At 39.2% G+C, this 22,208-nt stretch overlaps 1 protein-coding gene across 5 annotated transcripts in view; it reads left to right on the top strand.

The window, feature by feature from the left end:
• shank3a (SH3 and multiple ankyrin repeat domains 3a) overlaps positions 1–19,585 on the top strand; it is a 639,129-nt gene extending 619,544 nt beyond the window's left edge. For all 5 annotated transcript variants that reach the window (XM_069192202.1, XM_069192204.1, XM_069192203.1 and 2 more), the window contains 3 exons: positions 810–915; positions 2,734–5,113; positions 18,476–19,585. In XM_069192202.1, coding sequence (XP_069048303.1) covers positions 810–915; positions 2,734–5,113; positions 18,476–19,037 — 3,048 coding nt within the window. In that variant the 3' untranslated portion in view covers positions 19,038–19,585. The remainder of the gene's footprint in view (positions 1–809; positions 916–2,733; positions 5,114–18,475) is intronic.
• The last annotated feature ends 2,623 nt before the right edge of the window (positions 19,586–22,208 follow it).

Below are 22,208 nucleotides of genomic sequence, written 5' to 3'. Positions count from 1 at the left end.
TTTCTCTGGCATGCCTACTCCATCCAAATGTTACTGCATGAGAGTTCTATCTTCCATACCACAAAAAGCCATTTTTGAAGTTATTCATCTCTGAAAAACGAAAAAATCACACACCCCTATTGTCAAGGATACCAGTCATGTAAGACTGTGATAGATTGGATGTTGCTGTCTTTAATTCATAGACTATGGAGAGTACTAGAATGGTGCATTGAAAGACTTAAGGTGGCCAGGTGAGGAGGGCCTGATAAGATTCAGCAATAAACTTTCAGTGTTTGCACAAACAAACAGATGTCTCTGTAGCAATGGCAAGAGACAATGAAGTGTTGTGAGACATATCATGGGCTATCCATTTTCTGTGAGTTTCTTCATTACCATGTCATGAAACTTCTGTTCAATGTGGAGTTTAAGAAAGTACATGCTGATGCACAAAAGAATCAAGTCTAATGGATTTTTTTTTCAATGAGGAAAATGTGATGAAAATGTGATATAAATATTTGAAAATGGTGATACACATGGATCAGATGGTTGAGACAGTCCTGTGATGGTCTGGCAAAATTGTCTTCAAGGACATGGCCTATTCCTCATATAGGGACTAGTCTTCTTAATGTTTGAGCAAATAATATCATTTGTCAGGCACCTTCTCTCACAGTTTAATCATCCTGATCAACCTGGAGATCCTCAAAATTTAAGTAAAGCATGGACATGTCTCTCACCATTCTTGCATTAATTAAAATAAACTTTTTGAATGTATTGTTCTTGTTTTGAATCTCTTCTTCAGATATTATATTTCACATTTTGATTTTATGTAGTCACTGTTTGAGCGTCAGGGAATGCCTGTACACTCTGGACTTCCTCCAGGGGTGGAGAAATCCCACATCCCTTTGCCAAAAGGAATGCCCAGAACTAAATCCGTAGGTAAGGTTTTTGTAATTCCATATTTTGCTTTTTAGTATTTTATTTTCTCATCACTGTAATACTTTATAAAGCCTAGTGGATTGCTATCAGGAAAAGAAAAACAGTACATATCTCTTGGTTTCTGTGCACTGTGCAGCCCACGTACTTTTTTGTTTGTATTGTTTGCACATCCTGCATCAAAATTAAGAACACAATGAGACATTCATGAAATCAAAAAGAATAAACATACCAGCTAGCTATAATCTTCCAGCACAAATTAAAAAAATGAGTGTAACCCTAGAAGATCTTTGCAATTAAACAGCTGCCACCATTCTGTAGAGGGTTTGTTAAGGTAAGTACTGAAATCATTGTTCACTGTAATATCAGTCAGATGACAAACAATGATTAGCATTTGAAATGATTCTCAGAAAAAAGTTTACTTTCAGTTTCAAGTTTCTTACAGGCAATGACTTCTAATGATGCATCTCCGTGTACAGTATCTATATGAATTTTATTAGTCTTTCAGGTTTTTTTTTTCAAAAGATAAAAGCTTATACTCATTTAGTCTAATAGCTTCTGTTCACTTAATAAAGTGATATTTTCTTTGTATTGTCTGCAACCCATCCATTCAACAGTTACACAGTAATGTATAAAACATTAACATTTGGATTATTTTGCTTTTTGTTAAGGGAAATTAATATTATTGTTGTTTTCTCCAGTCATAACACTATGACGTAACAAAAGGCTAAATAATATCTTTGATCATGATTCATTTCATTTCTGCTACTCTTAACTCCAACCAAACCTGGGAAGGAGGTGTTGCTAATATCTTTTGAAGTTATTTAGTAAGTCCTGTAAGGATTCTCAGATTTGGCTACTTGAACACTTTCCAGATGCCCCCCACCACTTTACCATCTCAGATAATATTCATATGGAAGCTTTCCTCTTCAAACCCTTCCAGTTAGCATAAACTGGCTTTGTGAAGTACTTTAAGAGCACACTTATGGAAAAAACACCAAGAAATTTGATTGACTGAATGAGTGGTCCTGGGACTAGAAATAAATGTAGACATTTAGTTTAATTAAAGAAAACAGAAGACAGGATGACATGGTGAAGCAGTGATTAACATTGCTGCCTCACTTCAATGGGGCCCTGGGCTCAATTCACATCCTGAGGTGCTATTTGCGTGGGGTTAGTTGTTCTCCTGTGTCTCTGAGGGTTTCCTTCAGTTGCTCCGGTTTCCTCCCACAGTCCAAAGACACCATGGTAGGTTATTTGGCTTCTGGGAAAATTGGCCCTGGTGTGAGTGTTTGCATGTCTGTGTCTATGTGTACCCTGTCATGGACTGACATCCCATCTAGAATGTATTTTGCCTTGCATCCATTGCTTGCTGGGAAGTGAATCCATCAGGTGCTTACTCTTTTATTCAAAAATGGACTTTTTATCAAAGTCCTACCAGCTTAGAAGTAAAATGAGAAGAAATTTTGTTTGTGTTTCCTGTGGCTCTCTTTTTGTAACTAGAACAACATGATATATTTTGCAAAAAACAAATGCTGCTGTAATTCAAAGGCATTCCATAACTTTTCTTATTTCTACTCAACCGCTTCACATTTGTGAAGTTTTTTTCTGTTATGTCATGCAATACAGTTCTTTGTAATGGACATAACAGCAATTAAAAATAACAAAAAAACAATGACATACAGTAGAGAAGTTGTAAGGCAACTTTATTTTAAATAACTTCATTTTTCTTTCTTGTTTGTTTTCTGTGGTCTAAGAAGATAAAGATAGCTGTTATTCTCCTTGTTCTTCTACTCTAATGCAAGTGTTGTCTAACTATAGGGGCGTCTGAAGAAGACCGATTGTCAGCTTCTACAGGGGAACCCCGGTTTCCCAGGAGTTCATCAATGACAGATAGCCTTAGAGACAGCCACAGTATCCCTCCGCCTCCCCAGACTGCCCCTCCTCCTCCCCCATCTCCCTATTATCTGGACACTGGTCCACCTCCAGCCTTCTGTCCCCCACCCCCCCCAGGACGGATTCATGATCAAACACGCTCTAGTTTTAAACCGGGATCAGAGGCCAAAATCCATGGGCTGCCACAGGTAGTGACTACTGCTGAGATCTATGAACCTCCCCGACCTTCAGCCGCTCATGCTGAGCGCCAGAAAAAAGCCCGTTCCATGATCATCTTGCAGGACTCCTCGCACCTTCCTGTGGAGCCCACAGACATCCCACGACCAGGACCTTCTGCCACGCCTCCTGAGAAAATTAAGAGGAAAGGGAGGGTTATTGACAACCCTTATGCTAATGTTGGCCAGTTTAGCATTGGGTTATATGCTCCCACCAAACCCCAGCGCAAAAAGAGCCCTTTGGTTAAACAACTGCAGGTAGAGGATGCTCAAGAAAGAGCGTCCTTGGCCATGGCTTCTGCTCATGCCAGGGAGCACTCACCAACAGGGAGACTATCTCATATTAGCAGGGCAGAGTACCAACATCAGCTTATCCAGGAGAAAGTTAGAGCCCAAATCGAAGGAAAAGGCCCTTTTGCTGCTGCTATTGCCGGAGCTGTGAAAGACAGAGAGAAGCGATTGGAAGAGAGGAGGAAATCCACAGTCTTCCTATCTGTGGGCGCCATTGAAGGTAGCACTACGGTCCCGGAGCCCCCATCCCTGACCCAGTCTAGGTCTATTGATGAGCGACTACTGGGCAGCAGGGACCAGCTGGGCCAGCTACCTCCCCCAGCCCCTGCTCTCAGGCCTTCACCGGGCGGAACCACTTTCATCCACCCTCTCACTGGAAAGCCCCTTGACCCAAACTCACCACTGGCACTTGCGCTGGCCGCAAGAGAACGGGCACTGACTTCCCAGGCTCAGTCACCATCTAGCAGCCCAGAACCTAGGACTAAAATGGATAAAACAGGGCCTTTGTTTGTGGACACCCAGACCAAAGAGGCAGAGCGATCAGATACAGAGGGTGGGGGATTGATATCTCCCCCTTTCTCCCCAGGAACTAAAGGAGGATATGGACCCAGTCTAGGCACAACAACCCCCACTAAGAGCCAATGGGGGACTCCATCAACTCTCCGCAGAGAGATTGAGACAAGGACTGACAAGGCAGAGGAAAGAAAACCAGAAGACAAGAAAAGTATGATTATCAGTATCTTGGATACATCCCAGCAGAAGACGGCTGGCCTGATCATGGTTCACGCAACAAGTAATGGGCAAGCAGTAGGACTGGATTTGGAGGAACCTTCCATAGCTTCTAAAGGTGCCCTGCCTGAACCCTCCAAGCACTCCCCAGATGAAGCGAAGCTCATACAACCACCCAGCCCTGCTGCCACGACCGCTCAACCGCCAGCCAGCTCGTCAACTGAAAAAACACTGGCTCAAGGCAGTTCCGAGGAGGAAGTAGAGCCCTACACCGTCACCCTCCCACCTGCCCAGTTGTCCTCCAGCGATGAAGAGACAAGGGAAGAACTTGCAAAGATTGGGCTCGTGCCACCGCCGGATGAGTTTGCCAATGGTGTCCTGGTGAAGGTCCCAGGGACACCTATACCGCAGCAGACCAAGCCTATTGCACCTTCCGCCTCAACCCAAGCAGCAACAGCAGCAGCAGCAGCAGCACTTCCTACTGCTGGTGGAACACCCTCAGGGAAGCCCTCAGACACCCCCTTGGTGCCTGAGTCTGCAGCCGACTCAGGTGTGGAAGAAATAGACACCCGGAGTTCCAGTGACCACCACCTGGAGACAACAAGTACCATCTCCACCGTCTCAAGCATGTCCACCCTGTCGTCGGAAAGCGGCGAGCCCACCGATACTTACACCTCCTTTGCCGACGGGCAGACTTTTATACTCGAGAAGCCGCCAGTGCCTCCAAAGCCAAAACTCAAGTCCCAGCTCAGCAAGGGGCCGGTGACCTTCAGGGACCCTCTATTGAAGCAGTCTTCGGATAGCGAGCTCCTCTCCCAGCAACATGCGGCCGCGCTGGCTGCAGCCGCCGGCACTGGCCGACCCCGCTACCTCTTCCAGAGAAGGTCCAAGCTTTGGGGGGATCCCGTGGAGATGCGTCCAATCCCTGGGGCCGAGGACGGCAAGCCCACTGTGATCAGTGAACTGAGCTCCAGGCTACAGCAGCTGAATAAGGACACACGGTCCCTCGGGGAAGAGCCAACTGGAGCAACACTGGATCCTGGAAAAAAGTCCCCTGTGGTGGGTGCAAGGTAAGGGGCCACTACTGTAAAGAACGTGGTTTCTTAAAACTGTGATTGTCTTGATCACTGGGGATCAATGTGCGGTTAAATGAAAGCATCACTGACATTCCAGGGTTATGCATGACACTGCTGCTTTGATAAACTTTGCACGTTTAATAAACATAATTAAACTAAATTATGTTTTTAATATTCCTATGATAGACCCCCAATCACTTTGCTACTTTGCTATTGATTGTAGTAGCCCTTTAGTAACTTAAAATATAAACTGTATATATTCCTTTCATTTCGCTTTGTGACAAAACTGAAGAATACTGCCAATTAGTACAAAAAACACTTTTGTAGAAAATACGCAGTACAAACAGTGAATAGAATACTCAAGTAGATTGTAAATTTCAAAAAGGCATTGATCAAATATTGAACAAAGTGAAACATGATTATAGACCTTCTCTCTACAGTCAAATGCTAAATATCATAACTTAGTTCTTAATTCCTTGGAAGCTAAGTCATTATCGTATTTCACATAACTTTGCAAATTTGTTGTGTTTATAGACACACCTTTAATTACTTTACAAAAGCTTAAATGCGTTTAAGCTGGAGACTGATGAATTGAGCAATGTTTTTACTGTGAAATGTCAGTGACGTTCCTAGATTTGTCAGTGACGTTCCTAGGTCAGTGTGAGGAAATGGTGCTCTATCAATGCTTCATCATGTTGTAAACAAAACCCCGTGTCCTGAAAGATTCCTCTCCATTCAATAAAGAAACTAAATGCAGTTTCATTCAAACAATGCCACTGTCCTAAAATAAACCATGTTTTTTTTATCATAACCAAGATTCTCTTGATAATTTCAGTAATTAATTCTTAAGTCATACTGACATTTCAGCAAGTTTTAACCAAATGTCTGTCAGAAATACTTTTACAGTTAAAGTATACTTTATTTTGAAACATCCAAAACAGTTTATGTAATAGGGTGTCCATTGTTGTAAGTATCACTTCTGGATGAAAACGAAGTCAATTCTAGCATCATTCTAAGCAGTGCAGTTTGCTATTTGAAAATTTAATGAGTGACATTTCCAGTAGCAGAAAACTCTTTAGTCTCATTCTAAACTCCTTTGAAGAAGACGCATTTAATATATTCAGCGTGTTGACCCATTTATTAATGGCCCTGGGTATTTTAGCTAATAAATTATTTTTCTTTCCATTAAAAAGTACGGAAACACAGCAATATCTTCAATCCAGCATTCTGCAGTGGTAAGTAATGTACAGCATCAAATATTAATATTGATATTCCATTACAAATATCCTATTAGATCCCTAAACCAAAACCTCATCTGGAGTTCCCTCCCTTACTGGTAGATAACAGTGTTTTCGTCCTTAATTTCAGGGCACCAGTTTGTGTGCTGTTTGTTCTGAATAATGCATCATAATGGCCATCAACAAAGTACAAAGTGTCAGATAAAATATCAAATATATTAAAAAATAGATGTGACTTAAATTACATTTTAGCTGGAAATGGATTTACGTATTGAATGTGCCATTTTCTTTTTTCAGGAATGACTTGGGATTTTTTTTTTAATGAGTGTTTATCTAGCATTAAATATTACTGTTGGTGAACTGTTTTCAAGTGTATAAAACCAACTTTGTTTTCTTTGAAAATGCAATGTCTCTTGACTTGAAAATACAATAAAGTCCTTTGTATTCCTACAGATGTGACAAGGAAAATGAAGAAAAGTAAAGCTTAGGGTGTTAGCTCCTAGGGTAAACATGAACTTAAATGTATAAATGTTTTGAACTAATCCCTTCTTAACACAATAACTTTAGTTCTGTTGTTATTCTCACCAAGTCATATGTTACCTTGTCTGCTATTTTAACTCTTGGGAAAAGCACAGGTTCTCATACCACTACTCCAGCTTTTCAGAGTACACCTTCAGGAGTGTTTAACAAGTTGTGGAGTGCTGAAAAGTACAGCATTGTCAATTACTATGTGTTGCCACAATTGTGCTGAGTAACATACCTGTGATTTTTCTTTTCATTGTTTGCATCCTGACGAGTCCAGTACAAGCACTTTTGAGGATATCAGCCTCCATTCAGTACAGCAGGGTTATGTTCTTCAGGCTGCTCCTTGTCTGGCGTCTATCAGCTGCAACAGAAATGCCTTTCTCCCAGCCTTCATGCACTGGAACGACCTGTAGTTGATGTTTCCCTGCCAGTTGCAAATGATGTCACTCAGCTGCAGAACACAATCCTGGTGGACTGAATGTAAGCCGCACTGGACTTCTGCTATAGCTTATAAGCAGTGTATTTATCTTCATAATTTTTGTGAATTAGGGAAGTTCTCGGTGAGCTCTGGAAGTTCTAGTACACCTCATTAGCAAATTTAGTCTTAAACATTGTTTTTTTCAAGTACAACTGAGGTGTTGTGCTCTAATTCCTGTACGTGAAGCAGTGTGTTAAACATGTATTGATGATAATTTCATCAGCCATAACCTACAAACCTTTCTGACTAGCTTTAAAGTTTAAGGCTGCAGTATCTGTTCATTAATCAAATACAGTTGATCTATCTAATGGACTGTTCCTCTAGGACACTTTAGACCTGTCTTATACAGGGGTCTAAACACTGTAGGTGTTCTTGGTTTCTTCTTATGTGAAAATCCTCAATACAAAATATTAAAGTTACTTAAAAGTCAGGCTCCATTTTTGGATATACTCTTGCAAAATGTGTATATTGTTCACAATTCTGAATGAGTTTGAAATATGCAAATGTGCCCACCTTTACCACTGTATCACATTTGAGCCAAATCAATTATTCAAACCAGACCCATGTTTCTCTTTTGTATCTTCTCAGCAAAGTGGCAAAAATAGAACAGTATACTGCACCTACCACATATGTTAAAATTAAAATAAATTATAAAATCACTTTACTACTTTTCTCTATTTTTTCTTTTCTTCATTTGCTAAATAGAAGCTATTCGGTGTATTTACTGTATAATGAAAAGGCTCACACAATTTGCAGAATTAACCCAAAACATTATACAAGTCTCAAATACTCACATGGAGAGTATCCAATTTTAACCTCATGTTATTATTGTTGTTTTTATTTTGGTTGCAGACAATGAGATACATGCATTTATCATTCAAAGTCTTACTCAAGAGCACAAAATTTAGCAAGGGTTGCTCTCACAAATAGAGAGCATGATGCACAAAGGACTGTATGATTCCTTTTAATATTTTGTGTTGGGGAAAACATAAGAACACTTTTTTTATGCAGAAAAGTGAAGAGGTATAATTTGAATAAGCACTTTTAGCAAATTATTCATTTTGTATTGTGGAATGGAAAATTCTACCTTTTACAGATACTGAGAGTAATCAAGTCAGGGACTTTACATTCTGTTTTACAGGCATAAATATTATCTGCTCTGTCTACAATGGAATATTTTACTTTCCCTGCTTTGAGACATACCTTTTATGGAGAGTAGTGTATCTCATTCTGTAGACTTGTGTGCCTTAAATGTATCAGGAGGTGCAAACAAGGTAACAGAGGACTTGGGATTATTAATACACTAGCATGTGCCACATCATTGCAGCTCATTTAGATCTTAGATCACTTCATCTTTCACACATTTACTCCTGCATTAGACTCTTCTACCTGTTGCATTCCTATACTGTAATGGTGTGCAAGCAGAGAGGACAGGTCAACTTAACTCATTAAAAAAATACATATTTTTTACAGTTTGCTGTAATCAATCATCAGAATCTAAAGGTGTCATTTTCTTTGTATTTCACATTAGTATTTTAAATAGAATGTGGAAGCTCTCAAGATACAATAACTTGTATTTAAACCACTGTGTATTTAAACCACTGTTTAAAATGAATATACTCAGTTTTTACAAAGTAATAGTAGATTTGGCGATTTATGTGAAACAAAACTCTGTATATTTGGCAGCTAGCAGTTTTACACCAGGTCCTTGAGCAAAACTGAATAAAATATACTGTATGTAGGGACAGAAGATGTTAGTTGTTGCAGGCAATAGAAATGTAATATTTTTTACATTCCAGAACAGGTGATGTACTACAGTATGCAATGCATAAAACATCTATGTGGCAAACAGAGTTTCTAGACAAATAGGACCAGATTCTGGGAAATATTATTTTTATTTTTCTACAAAGCAGAAGCAGCAATAGTTGCTACAGTCTAAGCTCCTCAACACTTTTCCCTGTTCTGCTCAATCCTATTCTGGAGGTGCAGCCCTCTTACGGAGATGAGAAGGTGTTTACACTTTCTCAAGGCAGTTAATTGGGTCACTTACTCACAGGCTGTCCACATCACCAAGCTGTGCAAGAGTTTTGTGATCTGGAAAAAAGCTGAATACTATCATAAACAATATAGTCAATGTCAATGTTAGAATTAATAGCCTTGACACAATGATTACACGCATGAGGCACAGCACCAAGCACAATATAGAGCACACTTTTTACATGATTCACAGCCTTACAGAGATACTTATGCAAAGGCCTAACGTGTATGCTGCAGGTACCAAAATACTGTGTCAAATGGGGCAAATATACATTTCTCATCTTAATATGGTTTGGTTCTGTATATTGAATCAAATGACAAGAAACGTATTTTAGCATTGAAAAGCCATCATAAAGAAATTGTAATAAAAGCCAGTGATGGCATACAGTAGAAACAAACAGTTTTATGTACTTCTTGCTTCCAAATTGCTTGCAGTTCAAATAGTTCATTTCATTAAGCAATTTGAAAGCTGTGGTGGTTAGGGTTAGGGTCAGGTTCATTGGGGAATTTATATCTGAGTATCTCACCAAAACTATTCTGATCTGGGAACAGTTTCTGTTGGGTTTCAATACCCTTAGCAGTCTTTGTTTCCATTTAAAAAGGTAACAGGAAAGAGAAGAAATTGTTCAAACATTTGAAGCTTTGAAGAACTGTTATTAACACCATTAAGAAAAAAATTCTTCAGAAACAAATCCACTTTTTAATTTAAGCGATAAACAACTTCCTCTATTTCATCATGATAGTGTGAGATTCCTTTTGCAACACAATTAAAAAATGCAGTGCAATCCAGCAAATATATGTACATAACCACATTATGTAATACATAAAACATCAATGTGGCAAACAGCATTTCTAGACAAATAGGAGCAGATTCTGGGAAATATTTGTACACTGTCTATAGAAAGGTACAATACTTCTGCATTCTGCATACCTTCCACTTTCTCAAACAAGACATCTGTCCATCATCTGATAGTGCAGAGAGCAACCTGCGACATTCCTGATTACTTGTCATCAACCTGTCCTTGCAGAGGAGTCTTCTTCCCTGGGTGAGCTGTATGCTTTGAGTGGTATTCAGTTATCTCTGGTACACATCAAAACGGATTCTTCGAGGGGGGGGGGGGTCACAAGGACTTTGTGATGTAGTTTTCTCCATTCATGAATTCTATTATTTGGTCACATCAACCTTAAAATACTTTATCTGCAGAATCCAATTCTCCAATATTAGAACTATTTTAATCATATCCAATGAATTTTGAGTATGTCATTAATTTGCACACCATTACTGTCTTCATGTATCTACTTTGCAGTATTGGCAATCATTTTTCACTTTCATTTAAGCCTAATGAAGAAGGTACACACACAATGTTCTTTTTTGATAAAAATGCCTTTTTATTGATTTTTTTAAATAAATGATTCATGCTCAAAAGTTTCATCAGTCTGACTCTCCATTTTGACCAAATCACATAGGAGGATTGTTTCATAGCTTTGGCTGTCTTTTGAAAACTGTGGTTTGCATTTTCTTTTTGTTTGTTGTTCTGTTCTTTTCTGTTTTGCCAAAATATGTGTGGTGAAAATTACGCCTGTTCCCAGATTTAACTCCTGTTCACAATGCTCATATAACAAAAACCAAAACATCCATGATGTGTTCAATTAATGTAAATGAACCAATTTATCCCATTATAATTGACATTGAAGCCACTCATGAATCTCCTACTGCCTTACAAACAGAGGAAAGTGTCATTCCTCACAGTCACTTATTTCACAAAAAAATCTAATTTAATTAATGCATCACTGGATAAGTACATTAAAATTTGGATTTCTGCGGCTGAACTCAGTTACCACCCTTGACACCTTGACCTAAGTTAAATCAAAACATTTGCCACCAAATTCACAAGACTTGTGTGGCAGTGAAATTGTGTGGCAGTGAAAAAAGCAACCTCAGTACTTGGTTTGTAATGTGCCACTGGCAGGTGGTTCAAAGTCTTCATTGAATTTGAGCCCTTGCCTAAAATATCTTGGTCTAGCTATTAAACTGGAAAATGTTCTCAGTGAGAAGCCTGATCTGTGAAGAAAAGTACGCTTTTTTAAGTGGTGCATTTGAAGTGAACTGCACCTCCCGGAAGTACCCATAGGTGGAGATAAAAATCTGGGAACACTTGTCCTTTTTGTTTTACCCTTTTTTATTGTGTTAAGATATGAATTGTGTGCTCATTTTTTTATTTTCATGGATTGATGCTAACATTCTTCTCATTGCCTCTCTTTCTGCTCACTTTGCATGCCTGCGCTGCTCTGTCTAGAACTGAATCTGGCCCCAGGAGGGTGGGAAAACTGTGTAAGTGCGCATGTTCATCTCATTTCAATCCTCATTGTTTCAGTTCCTTTATCTCTCCCCTTTCCCAGAACTGACTTCTCTCTCCTGCTCTGTTTTTTGATGTTGTTTGTCTTTTACTTCTGGTACTCATCCTTGTCACGTGGCTGCGCTTTTATTTAAAGTCCCCCCTCCCCGTCCCCCCCCCTCACACACACCTCAGCCTTCCAGATGCCGAGAATTGGTTCTCCCTGCCATGTTCTAACGTCAGCCAGAGTGGAGAAAAACAATTTTTCTCCCTTACAGAAATGAAGTTCATTCAATTAACTAATATTGAATTTTATAAGCACAGCAAAAGCTTTCACTTAGAAATGGATGAAGAGGTTTTTTTTTCTAAAGAAGCAATTATACCTGAGTATTTCTTAAACTGATATTGCTTCAGAGAATTGTGATGCTGTCCGGAAGAGGCACGCAAGGATATTCCATTCTGAGAATTTTTGTTTTTCCAGGAAAGCTCATTGAGAATAAATTCTCGGCAGTGTGAAGGTCAACTGTGCTTTATATCTTTAAAAACTGGAGTTGTTGTTTTTTTTATTTGTATTATTTAGCACACTTATAGCATGCCTTGCACACTTTTCAATACTACACCTGATGTCTTACAACACCAAACAAAATGTTTTGTTAAAAAAACATTGCCAGATTTTGGCAGATGGTATAGATTTCTGGAGACATTTTGTAATGTCTAGCTGCATAAATGTACAAATGTCAGCTAAATATATATTCTACTAAATAGAATATATATACAGTACATAAGCTATAAACGCCATACTGTCTTTTAAAGTTGACTTTATCAAGTTTCGTGGACAATTATATTGTATTTTAAGAGGTATAAGAACCTTAGAAAATATATTTTTTCTAAATATAAATATTTTTTCAGTGAATAGTTTTTAAAACAATTGAAGCAGAGGTGCTACAGTACATTGCATTTGTATTGTATAGTTAAATGGACATTGTGAGAGTAACTAGAACTTTATAGTAGATACCACATAGATACAAAAGAGCAACATCAAGCTCAATTCCTGTGTTCCTTAGGGTACAGTGATGTTCTTCCCAGGTCCTCACTTACCTAATTCATCCAACAAGTTGATTATCTGAAAAGTCTGAATACTGTCCCGGCCTGAAAAATAATTGAGAAATACAATACCAAGATTCAGGTGTGTCTTTGGATTTTATTAAAAGTTTATTAAATACGACCAGTAAGCCAATAAATGGATAATTTTAGAGTGACAGTCCCAGAGGACACTCAATCTCTTCAGTAACTGGGCTTGGACAGGCATGGGTTAGAGACACATTGTTTACTATAATGGAAAATTGAATACATTTTAGTCCACTTCCTTTTTATTTTTATTTGATGCCTTTTCCGTTGACAAATTTTGCTTTACACTAAATATATTGTGCCTAAATTCTTAGCAAAACTGAGCCAGCTTGTAAAGACTGGAGAAAAAAAAACTATTATTTTTTTATAAATGTCCTTATGTAGAAATACAGTAGCCTTTTTTAATGGTTATGCCCTGCAAGTAAAGGGAAAATAGGTCTTGCTAATGTTTGCAGTTGTTAAAGGTGCGTACTGTACAAGAGCGTCCTTGATCTGGTAAAAATCCTACTGCAGGAGACGGGGTGGATGTTGTTTCAAGAAGAATTTACTTTGGATTCAGAGCGAGTAGCAAAATGAGTTCACAACTTGCACTTCTATAGCTTGTTTGTCTTTCCTGAGTCTTTCTAATTCAGATTGACCTGGAAGGCAGCAGACAGAGAATACGCTTTGTATCTGTAGCACTTAGAGTCTACATTAACATTTTATGTTACTAACTCATTCCACCGTGGATAGCAGCATTTCCCAACACTGGTCCTGGAGAAACAGTCTCTGCTGGTTTCTATTCCAGCTGAGCTCTAGTGTACATCTCCATTGCTTGGAACAGGCACCTCTAGATAAATCGTGAGGGTACCCATTATATCAACAAGCAAGTGCTATACAATGCCAAAAACTGCCCCACATGTCTGCAGACTATCCCTGCTCCATTCATGGCTCATTCCCTGTTGTAGAAGCAGGGTGGATGGTAAAGGGAAATTTAAATCCATTTTTGATTGGAATTTCAGTCCCCAACAGTACTTAGATTAGCTGCACTATTTGGTTTATATTGATGTTGCCCATGTGTGCAGCCTGACTACTAAATCTGATTTCCATACACAGTCGCTGTGGTTGGCTTATGCTTCTGTGGCAGGGAGAGCACCAGCATAGATGAATATACCGTGTTAAGTACCGGTCTTTGTGTGAAAACATCAAGTGAACTTGTATGCCCTATAAATCTAAGAAATAAATTCAAAATGACATTGTTTCATTATACATAAAATTAATAGAAGTTAAGTACATGCTCTTGGTCTATCCAAATGCATTGGTGCATCGAGCTTCAAAAATCAAATCACAAATATCAGACAATTTTAAAAATGTCACTCTCTATCAGAATATCCAAAACAAATTTATTTTCATAGAATTAATTAAATATGACATTATTTTAACAAACTGTTGAAAAAATAAAAGATCTGGATCTATTTAAGGGGGGTTTTCTGGAATTGCTTATATTTTATATCCTATCTGCATGGAACTGAAGATTGTTACTTATCTTTGGGAAAAAAACAATGTTTTGGCTATTGAACCTTCTACAAGAGAAGTTTCTTGAGGTTTTGACTCAATTGTTGAAACATTCGACTCAACTGTCAAAATGTTGTGTTTATTTGTGCTTTAGAGCATGGAATTAACCTCTGCTTGTTCCTTTGCTGCCTGCACGTTGACTCTGTTCCCCACTCGAACCTCTATAAAAACAGTTTTCCCCAGCACTGCTCTGAGACGTTTGCTGTTTAGAACCTGTTTAGTACCTGCTAGAGAAACAAGGCCACTATCAGAGTACCCTGGAAAAGCCACAGGAGTCACTGTTGCACTGCAAAAGTCAGGGTGCCATAACTGATTCAAGTCCACCCAACCTCCAACGGTGTTTTATTAAATGTTATAAATTCATTAAAATGTCCCATTGCATCATACATTATACACCAACAAAAACGTAGTCTTGTTGTTTTCTATTATTATTATTGATGATGATAATAATAATAATTCCTCACACTTACAGTTTTATGCACAACTTTGGGCACCCCTGGCTAAATTGTTTTGTCTTGTTGAAGTTCTAAGTGAAAAGAAGTTAAAACAACCTCTGCAGCAAACAAATTTAAACTTGGCATGTTTCTGCAAATATTAATGCACAGTTACTATTTATATGCTAAATTTAACAGTTTGAAAAATATAAAACAGTAAATGTGGCAAGTGCAAAAGTTTGGACACCCTTCCAGTTGACATGCTAGTGTTATTTTTTTGTAAGGTCTCAGAACTTAATTGACTCGTAAGGCCTTAATCCAAGTCAGGTGATGACAGTTCCAGAGCTTCATAAATTCTCTGACTTTTCGAACCTTTCAGGGTGTTGTGCTAACACTTATCAACCATGGGCTCCGCTCCTCTAAGTAGCTGACAGAGGATCAGAGAATAAAGATAATTGACTCTTACAAAGCAGGGGAAGGCTATAAAAAGATATTTAAACGCTTCCTGCTTGCAATTTCCACTGTCCAAAATGTCATTAAGAAAAGGAAGTTAAGGGGAACTGTTGAAGTCAAGACAAGATCTGGAAAACCAAGAACAATCTCCGATAGAACTGCTTGTAGACTGGTCGGGAATGCAAAGCAAAACCCCATATCACTGCAAAGGACCTGCAGGAAGGTTTAGCTGGCACAGGAGTAGTGCTGCACTGGTCCACTATGCAGCACTGCTTGCACAAACATGATCTACATGGAAGAGTGACCAGAAGGAAACCTGACCTGCAATCTCATCACAAAAGTCAACGTCTGAAGTATGCAACACAACACGTACAGTAGATAAGCCAGAGGCGTTTTGGAACCAAGTGCTGTGGTCTGATGAGGTAGAAATTGAACCATTTGGCTACAATCACCAAAGGTACACTTGGAGAAAAAAAGGAGAAGCATTTGAAGAAAAGAACACCTTGCCAACTGTTAAGCATGGGGGTGGATCTAGTATGCTTTGGGGTTGTGTAGCAGCCAGTGGCACAGGAAATATTGTGCAGGTAGAGGGAAGAATGGATTCTACTAAGTATCAACAAATCCTGGAAGCTAATGTCCCACAGTCGGTGAAGAAACTGAAGCTGAAAAGAGGTTAGATATTACAACATCTAAGACAATGATCCAAAACATACCTCATAATCAGCCATGAACTACTTCAAGATAGGAAAAATTAAGGTTTTGGAAAGGCCTTCACAGTCCCCAGACTTGAATATTATTGAAAATCTGTGGTTAGATCTCAAACATGCAGTGCATGCAAGACGACCTAAGAATATTTCTGAACTAGGAGTGTTTTGCAAGGAAGAGTGGGGGGAAAAAATTCTAAAGCAAGAATAGAAAGACTGTTAGCTGGTTAAAAGAAATGTTTGGAGGCTGTGATTTCTTCCAAAGGGAGTGTCACTAAGTACTGACGTTTGCACATTTACAGTTTAATTTTTTTTCAATCTCTTAAATTCAGCAAATAAATTGTAACTGTGCATTAAAATTTGTAGAAATATGTCAAGTTTAAGTTTGTTCGCTGAAGAAGGTTGTATTAACTTCTTTTCATGTAGGAAATCAACAAAATGTAATTTGGCCAGGGGTGCCCAACGTTTTGCATACTCCTGTATATAGCACTTTTCTGGACACTCCACTCAGCACTTTGCAGGTAATGGACTCCCCTCCACCACCATAAATGTGCAGCCCCACCTGAATGACAGCCATAGTGACCACAGTACGTTCTCCACTCACCATTCATAAATGGGGATTATTAGGAGGCCAGGAAATTTGGCCAGGATGCCGGAGTAACGCCCCTACTCCTTATTTGAGAATCGCCCTGGAGTTTTTGTTGACCAGAGAGAGTCAGGACCTCAGTTTTACATCTCATCTGAAGGACAGAGTCTTTTTACAGTATAGTGTCCCCATCAGTATACTGGGGCAGTAGGACACACACGGACCACAGGGTTAGCACCCATTACTGGTCCCACTAACACCACTTCCAGCAACAACCTTAGTTTTTCCTAGGAGGTCTCTCATCCAGGTACTGACCAGGCTCACACCTTCTTAGCTTCAGGGGATTGCCAATTGTGAATTGTAAGAAGATATGGCTTCTTCAAAAGACTGCGCACAAATTTGATTTAATCACACACAATATCCAGATATTGCTGTACTGTGGGGCACTTTTATGCATCAGATCTGTTACTCAGTCCCTTGAGAATTCCTCAGTTGATGAAGGTGGCAGCTACTGATACAGTATACTGTCACCCATTTGGTAGTTTAACCTGCTAAGGGTCATTGCTATACCTGTTGACAGTTGTCAAAAATCCCAAATAAATTAACCATAAATTAATTGTAAGAAAATACTGACATTCATTCTGCCATGTGATTGATTCCACAAGGAGTAAGATAAAGCACTGAAAAAATTACATTTCTGTTATGAACTTAGAATACAAAATGATAGATTGTTGCACCATTGAAGATATTTTCAGTTACTTTTGCTCCTCAGACATTTCTGTCCAGATTGTATTGACTTTTTTTGCTGTTTGGAAAATAATATTTAAGTTCATTGGGAAACCAGGATTATGGGATTTCTGTTTTCTTCTTTAAGCACATTTACAAACTATTTTTTTCATAGAAGAAAAAATACACTATTACATACAGTACCTGATCTAAGCAAAGCTAAAGTGAAAGTAATAATTATGTATTTCTTATTCAGTTTTAGAACTAAGTAAATCACAGTTGCAGTTCACACCAGGAAATTAATTCAACTACTTAACAGCTGTGAGACTAATTGAAGAAGATGAAAATTCTGACAGTGAAATATGGACAAACTTTTCCATTGTCAATTGTGCTTTGCACTTTGGTCAGCTGGTCTGCAAAACTATTTATACAAATATCTAGTAAGAATGTTGTTCTTGCTGCTGAGCTAAAGGATAACACTACACCTAACTGAGAAATTTCTCAAGAGGTTCTACTCTGTGGACATTACTGATTTTCTCATACTGGTGCTTTGTTTCACTCTTCTCAAGGCGGTTTAGGTATAAGACCAGGGCAAAATGAAGACAGCAGAAGATAATGAGAGGTTGGCATAAACACAGCATAACAGGGCCAAGAGTAACAAGACTAAGGCAAGGGAGACTGGAAAGTGCTGCAGCACAACTGAGCAGTGACATACAGTTTCTGGACATGACAGAGAATGAACTCTCTTTAGAAGTCTGTTATACTGAGAAAAAGAGTGATGACCTTCACTTAAATTGATTGCTTCTACAAAGCAGCAATGACTTGCCTGTTAATATCCATTAGATTTTCCAGGAGTAAGTGCACTCAGACCTGATATAGTACACACCCAACTAAATGTGCTTCCTGAGTGAGTGGAGTTGGGGGGCTACACAATATATATATACTGAACACAAAATATAAATCCACTGATGCAAGTTTTTGCTTTGTTCCTGCAAGATCCCTTTCTCAAATGCTTCACATTTCATTGGAGTCTTTAAAGGCCAGTAAATGTTGTGCAGCACTTTGCAGTATCTATGACCGATATATTGAATAATTGTTTAATTAAAATTATGTCTTTGTTTTTCTCTTCCCACACTCCTACTCCCGCTATTCTGTAGACTTTTCAGTAGTTTAGGAGAGCTCCACACCATTTCCCAGAGAAGCTACGGAACGACGTACACAATCAGACCAGGCAGCCGCTACCCTGTGACCCGCCGGACTCCGAGCCCAGGCAAAGTCCCCGCGGCCACGGACAGGACAGACCCTCTGGGCCCCACTCGGCCCTACGCCCACTCCACATCCCCCACCACCCCTCCCACCATCCTCAAGTCATCGAGCCTCAGCATCCCTCACGAGCCCAAGGAAGTGCGCTTCGTCATGCGGAGCGCCAGCGCCCGGAGCCGCTCCCCCTCGCCATCCCCCTCTCCCACCCTGGGCTCCCCTCTGCACCCCCTGCGACCCTTCATCCAGAAGCCCCTTCACCTGTGGAACAAGTACGACGTGGGGGACTGGCTGGAGAGCATCAACCTGGGGGAGCACCGCGAAAGGTTCCAGGACAACGAAATCGAGGGCTCGCACCTGCCTGCCCTGACCAAGGACGACTTTGCTGAGCTGGGAGTTACTCGCGTAGGCCACCGGATGAACATCGAACGAGCTTTGAAACAGTTACTAGAGAGTTGACCTCCACAAGCCCTTCTAGTCTGTCGAAGCTTTTTTTTAATTTTTCCCCCCCTTTTTTTAAAAACAGATATGATATTTATACTCTACTCACTGCATTGCACTGAATGGAAGACAGAAGAATAAACGCCTTCCTATACAGCCTCCCCACTCCATCTCCACTCACCCATGCAATCAGCCGGCCAGCCAGTCTGTCTGTGTGGAGTGACGTCCTTCTTTGCAAAAGTGAATGTTGCATGACCTCCACCAGAATGTCCCGTTTTTGATGAATGCTTGGTGTGGCTCCCCAACCCCAACCCAATCCTCTGCCGCCCCCCCCCCCCTCCTTCCCAGGACTCTCATCGTTTCAGCCTTTTTTTTCTTTTCCAGCTTGAAATGAACAGGAGAGTCTCGATCTGAAAGGAAAATTCAGTTGCCTTTCGAAGTATTCACAAATCGACATTGACAAACAGAAAACTGACACACAAAAAAAGACTTTGTTTTCCTCCGTGAGGGAATTTCAGCTGCCTCACACATTTGGAATTCTTTTTAATTCAGCATTTGGCATTTATTTTAGGGAGGGTGGGGGGGGAGAGTAAGATCAGACAGTTGCATTGGAACAAAGTTTGTTAATCTGAGATCCTTTTACTGACTGTGGTATCTATTATATTAGGAGAATGTTTAACCGACACTAGTGGCTTTTTTTCATAATCAAGGTTTTGCTTTGGGAAGACTTATTTTCCAAAGGGAATATTACATAGATAAGATATAAGTATTTAGATGACAGCTTTAAAAAAATAATCAAGCACCTGTCTCCTACTGCTATTATGAGGATATAGAAGTTTAAATATTCCACTAGTAATTTACTTGTGTTTTTACCAATTCTATATATATATTTGAAAGCAAAAAAAGTATATATATAATTTTTTGTTATAATTTTACTAAAACTATATATGGTATTATATAAAATCCACTGTTGAAAATGAATCTTCCTTATATTGGCCCTTTTTTTAAACATTGCTTGGAAAGACGTTGCTTCACTTTGTCACCATCTGTTCAAGGTTTTAAAAGAAATTATGTTAACACTTCTGCGCAACATGTCTTCCGTCTACAATGAGGGTATTCTAAAGCAAAGAAATTTGCATATTTCCGTACCCCTTGCACAGTTTGTAATTGCACGTGGACAAATGAAAGTGCCCTTTTACAGACTAGTGAGGATGCCTGTTTTCAGAGAGCCATGCTGTACTGATTTAGAATTATAATTTCTAAATCCACATCATCATTATCTAGCCCCTTAAGGTAATACTTTTTTTTTAAACCATAACTCATTTCATTAGGTTTCTGTAATTAACAGTTTCCCTTTTGGTTACAGTTACTCCAGGTATCTTTAGGGCATACATGGCCTAATTCATGAGCTTGGCTTCCTCCAGGAGAGCATTTTTGACCTCGGAGTTGAGTTAACGTGTTCTGTGCCACCTCAGCACCCACGCACAGTGAAGTTTTAGAATCTGCCAGAGACTTCACTTATATTTTGCTGCACAGTAGCCATTCTGACCATTAAGACTTGTATTCAAGTCTGGTTTTAATGCTTGAGATGTTTATGGCTCAACACGATGCAAGTTAAGGGGACAACAATATGAAAATTAATCTAGCATCTGCTTAGATTGCCTTCCCTCTCAGCACAGAAGTTCACAGTTTTTTGTATCAGCAATGGCAGAACAGGTATCAAGCAAGGCCATGTGTTGTAATTGCCAGAAGGCAATGTTGTAGTGGGAGTACATTTCGGCAATAACAAGGCTGGTAGGATGTTCCATTGTATCTACTTTCCCGCTTTTACTGCCTTTCTCTCTTCACTTTACAAAAACACACACGCGCAGTATAAAATAATACATCTGTTGGTTTTGTTTCAGAACAAAATTGTGAAAATCTGAAAAATATAAGGCTTATTATATTATATTATATTATACAATTATTTTGTACTGTCACCCTACAGTCCTTCCTGTTCCTTCGCTGACAGAAGACATTTACAAAATAAGGTTTTAAATAATCCTTTAAAGGATCTTAACTTTCATATTGTTGATTTATTGATCGGGACTTTGTTTGAGTTTTTATCCTTGTTGGTTTTGTAGCTTGTAGAATTTGATGCTTAAAAGCTGGACATTTTTTGTAATAATTTGCAGACTAAAGTTTTTGAGAGGAATTAAAGACAATGTATTAAAAAGGAGCTTATTTAGGTCCATGAAAGCTCCTTAAAATGTAAATATTGAGAAATATTTAAAATAATTGCTTTTTATATCAATAACAAATGTGTAAATTATATTAGTTTTCATAGACATTTTTAAAAGAAAAAAAATGAATGTTTGGCATATATATGCAGAGTATACCACCTGTCGAAGAGGGTGACGAAGAACTTTTATATTATAGCTGAACTGGGGATGCTTTGCACAACACCAGGTGCTAACCTGAAGCCATCCATCTGAAATGAGCATGGCGTCACTCGGATTAATGCAACACACACTCTTTTTGGCCGGTTTAGATGCATCCTAGACAAAACAGTGGTCATTCTCTTGCATCCTGCTTCCCCAGATTCAGGTACACAGTAGAACACAAAGACACACCCTTGAGCCATAATGTTGGAGAGCAATGATGTTTTTTTGTGCTTCTGCACAGTATCCTGGATGTGTGCAGGGTTTGATTCTCTTGAGCTGGTATTGCTTCTGCACAGATGAAACTGTGGTTCAATGGAGACGGCACAGAATGGTTTCAGGTGCACCTCCTTCATTCTCAAGTCACACCTTGTCCAGTACCTGAGAGTTAATCATACTTGGCCTTAATACTGGCTAACAACTAATGTGCCTCCAGATGACAGAATCCCGATTATGAATGACAGACGACGGCTATTTCACAGGATCATGTTATGAAACTTTTCGTTAGTCGGTTAAAGACCTGTTTGTCCCCTGTATACTGCCCCTGAATTGGATTGTGTTTCCAGAAGGTTTGCAGTGTGTCCTAAAAGTATCACTGCCCTCCCCTGACCGACTCCATCGCATTCTTCCAAAGCTACATTTTTAGAGCCAGCTTCAGTACAATAACGCAGCATGTTAACACTGAGAACTGTTTAGAGAAAACTAATTTGCTGAAAGAGATAGATCTCATTTTAGGCATGGAAAGTAAGTCACGTAAGAGTTTGTGTCT

Source organism: Lepisosteus oculatus, chromosome 7, assembly GCF_040954835.1.
Source record: "Lepisosteus oculatus isolate fLepOcu1 chromosome 7, fLepOcu1.hap2, whole genome shotgun sequence".
NCBI classification, from domain to species: Eukaryota; Metazoa; Chordata; class Actinopteri; order Semionotiformes; family Lepisosteidae; genus Lepisosteus; species Lepisosteus oculatus.
The sequence above is the reverse complement of the archived record's forward strand: the minus strand, read 5'-3'. Positions and strand labels throughout refer to the sequence as shown.